Raw genomic sequence first — 4,179 nt, 5'->3', positions numbered from 1 at the left:
CATGCTAGAGTTTAATCGGTGGCGGAGCTGCACTGAACCGAGCATATATATCGGTTCATGATTCGACATTAAGTGATATTTATAAGCCATGAACTCGAAGTGATTTGAATTTTTATCAAGAAAAACACATTTGGATTCCAGGGATTAGCTAATTCCAACCTTTTGTATGAACGAAAATAAATTTTTAAAGTGAAAATGTATTAGAATGATATAATTTAAACGGCACCCTAGTTTATATCTGGTTAATTTTCTAAAAGAATTCTAACAATTCTGTTTTACATAATTTTTGCGTAATATGTTGTTTGCCAAAAATAAGTATTTTTGCAATATAATTGCATGAAAAGATATTTTATTAAAATCATACATACATCAATACATTTTTTTATGTATAGTGCTAATACTCTTTGCCCCGGCACAAATTATATAGAGTAACTTTTAAATTAAAAACGAAATATTAATTGATTGTTGTTTCTTGGTTATCAATCCAGAGCCGTCGGTCAATAAAGTGATGAGATCTGTTATATATAATCTTAAAAATTATTATACAAGAAGTAGAAAATTCGAATTCTATCAGAAATATATTAAAAATATAATTTATAATTTCTAATAATAAAATTAACAATTATGTATTATAAAATTATTATACTAAAAATATAAGGTTCGAATTCTAATATCAATATATTATAATGATATTTATAATATAAAAATTATATTTTATAATATATAACGATAAAAATAACCTCGTTTACTTGACAAACCATATGATAAATATTGTTTACGTTACAAGCGCTTGTTTAACTTTTTCCATTGTTTGATACGTATGCCGTTTTCTTGGTTCAGAGATGAAATGACACCCTCCATTAAGTATAAGTATACTAGTTAACTATCTTTATATGATCCTTTAAGTGAGCTAAAATGTCAAAAATTAGTGGGAAACGAAAAAAGTAAAAGACTATCTAATGTGTTCTAGAATTAAATATTTAAAAAAGTGATACAAATATTAGAATATAATTGTTTGTGAAGTGTAAACAGGATTTGCATGTGTTACGTCGAAAGGTGTCAAGTTTCTAATAATCGCAACTAATGAAATATTTTATATTCAAACTCTTTACCCCTTTCGAAAAAGATTAATGTAGATATTAAGATTTTCGAATATTGTGTTGATCAACTTAATTAGCTCGGCTAAATCATGATTTTAAGAGATCGTGATTCCGGTTTAACATCTTGAAATAAAAAATATTCAAATGTGAATTGATTATATATATATAGGGGTGTAGAGACGAAATAAGGGTGTACAGACGAACCGCTCAACCGCTCTCAACCGCTCATAATCGCAACCGATTTAAATTTTAAAAGCACTCATTCAAGGGTTGTATGCAGTTTTAAATTCTTAAAAATCGCAAAATCGCAACCGCAACTCGCAACATATATTTATAATAAAATATATTTTCAAAAATGTAGTTGATATCATATAAATTAATAAATATACACATTTATTAACTAATCTTAGGTTATTGTTAAGAATTCGTCCATAAGATTCACAATCATTATAAGATATATAACCAAAATAAATGGAAAATGTAATCAATATGTAATTTTATTTTTATCTTTTTAATATCCTTAATCCACACCGAGCATTAGTTTTTATTTTATTTTTGAATGTAAATTTATCACGTAACTTTAACTTGAACTTATTAATATTCTGAATTTATATTTTTGCAAATTATTAATTATTTTAAAATAAGTGGTTGAACCGCAAACCGATCTGTAATAACCGCAAATTTACAACCGCAATTGTCGCGATTAACCGCAATCGCAAATGCTGTCGTGGACGACAATTTTCTAAAACTGCTCTTCGCGATTTGATTCGACTTTTACCCGAAAATTGATCTGATCCGAACCGCGTACACCCCTAATATAGGAGTATATATATAATGAAATACATATGTCACATTATTTTCTAAAATATGTGAGGCAACCGTTTGTTTAACGTATTTCATGTCCCTAATTTGATTTTTCTGTAGAAAACAAAAGAAAGAAAAATCTAAAAGATTCTTATCAAAGACATTTCTTCGATCATGTTGTAGCCACATGCCAACCGTGGCGTACAATCCCAATACACAACCTATATTTATAAGGCCCAGGTCACTTGTGTACTACATCCTTCACAAATTACTTTTTGTCCTAACATGGCATCCAAGTTTACTTGTTCCCACATTTCTGTGAATGGCACAAAGATTACCGATCTCTATCCAGAAATCATGTTCACTCTTATCTTAACTCGAATTGATCACTCATCTCTGGCCTCACTTGCCCTAGCTTCCACACAGTTGCATGCTTTGTGCAACCATGAATATATCTGGACTAAGATATGCAACTCCAACTGGCAATCTACCAAAAATCTGCTAGTACAAAAAGCCATATCCTCTTTCCCGGGTGGTCACCGCTCATTCTTCACTGACTCGTATCCGATTCTCCAGTTCGGGAATAACTACAAGTACTCATGCTATAATCGCCATGATATAGCATCAGTGCAGAGGCCGGAGCACCTATTATCAGCTGTGGACATACAATACAAAAATAAAGCTATATATTCGAATGTCGATGTCATTAACACTGGGACTGAAATTTTTGCAAGTTCAAGTTTCAAGGTCGAGGTGCGTAACCAATTAGAATCCGTTAGGTTATCAATCAAGTGTGAAGATGAGGAGGACATTCATTTTGCAGATTTAAAAGAATGTATGACGTTGAGTTGGATCATGATCGATCCAACTCAAAAACGGGCAGCTAACATATCAAGTCAGCTGCCCGTCTCAGTAAGGCGCCACTGGATTGACGGTGATATAGAAGTAAAATATGCCATTGTCACGCCTCGTGATAGCAGTGCAGGCATGTCTGAGTTGGTGGAGATAAGAACAATAGTCATGCTAGAGTGGGAGGAAGAAAAGGCATACTTAAAGTTAAGGAAAGTAAGTCTTCAAGTGTATGACATGGATTGTATTTGCCTACAAGGTATAGAAAGTTTGAGAATATTGCAAAAGGCCATTCGGTATGGAACAAGAAAAAAGACAAAAAGGGATGAAGTAACAGACAGGTACAGGATATTTGTCAATAAGAAAAGGGCAAGAAGAGAGGGAAGACAAAAACGACAACATAATATAACGGCCCCATTATTGGCTACATTTCTTGTGGCTTTGATAATTTTGAAGGTAAGCGCATTATAGTACAGAGTATTAAACTAAAACATATGTGCAAATAAGGTTCTTCAAGGGCCAGCTACTTATCTTTTGATGTTCGTCAATTACAGTGTACCGAACTCATGTTTCGTGTATTGCATGAGTTTGTTTTTTAGTTCATTTGCTGCTTTGTGACTTTTAAGTACTTCGTTATAGTTTCCTTAATTATCCGGCATTTCTGTATTTAAATAAAGATAAATAAGTGAGCCAACACATTACATTACCAAAACCTATATTCAAGTCTCCACAATTTTCTTATAACCCAAAAGGAAAACATGAATATTAGCTCCGATATATCCTAATTCCAGACAATAATCCATCTGATTATCGTAAAGAAGCAATCCTTAAAAAAAAAGACGTATGCAAGATGATACAGATTAAGAAGATTGAAATTAATCGGGTAATCGGGTATTAATCAGAATAATTAATCGTGTAATTAATCGAAACTAATTTAATAATATTTTTATTTATAAATAATAATACATGTAATAATTTTACTATTTTGATTATACATGTACAATTTTTATAAATATTTATACAAATAAATTTAAATTATAAAATATTATTAAAATAAATATAATTCTTAAAATCTAATTTATGAATTGAGTTCAATTTGAGATGAAAAATAAATAAATTTTATTATTTAATCATTTAAAATTGTAAATATGTATACAAGATTATTATTTTTCTTAACTTTTTTTACAAAATTTTATTTTTAATAATTCTATTTTTTCAAACTTTTTATTAATGAGGCCAATTTTTGACCGATTAAACCGATTTTTGACCGATTAATCCTATTTTTCCCAATTTTTGACATTTTTTTGTAAAAAAATGATTTTTGACCCGATTTTTACTTAATTAGTTCGATTTTCTACCGAATAATTATTAATCGCCGATTAATCACGATTAGTCACCGGCTTTTAGAACGTTGTTCAAAATTGAA

General features: G+C 30.1%; 1 protein-coding gene across 1 annotated transcript; it reads left to right on the top strand.

Moving 5' to 3' along the window:
• The first annotated feature begins 2,114 nt into the window (after window positions 1-2,114).
• Window positions 2,115-3,378, top strand: LOC141689338 (F-box protein At2g27310-like). Its single transcript, XM_074493608.1, has one exon. The coding sequence runs from the start codon at window positions 2,190-2,192 to the stop codon at window positions 3,222-3,224; it is 1,035 nt and encodes a 344-aa protein (XP_074349709.1). The 5' UTR covers window positions 2,115-2,189; the 3' UTR covers window positions 3,225-3,378.
• Window positions 3,379-4,179: the final 801 nt, after the last annotated feature.

The sequence above is a fragment of the Apium graveolens genome, chromosome 10 (genome assembly GCF_009905375.1).
Source record: "Apium graveolens cultivar Ventura chromosome 10, ASM990537v1, whole genome shotgun sequence".
Lineage (NCBI taxonomy): Eukaryota > Viridiplantae > Streptophyta > Magnoliopsida > Apiales > Apiaceae > Apium > Apium graveolens.
Note: the sequence above shows the minus strand (reverse complement) of the source record. Positions and strands in the feature narration are given on the sequence as shown.

Bases quoted from the DNA above. Each gene is read 5' to 3' on its own strand.
- LOC141689338 (XM_074493608.1), top strand. From the start codon at position 2,190: ATGGCATCCAAGTTTACTTGTTCCCACATTTCTGTGAATGGCACAAAG.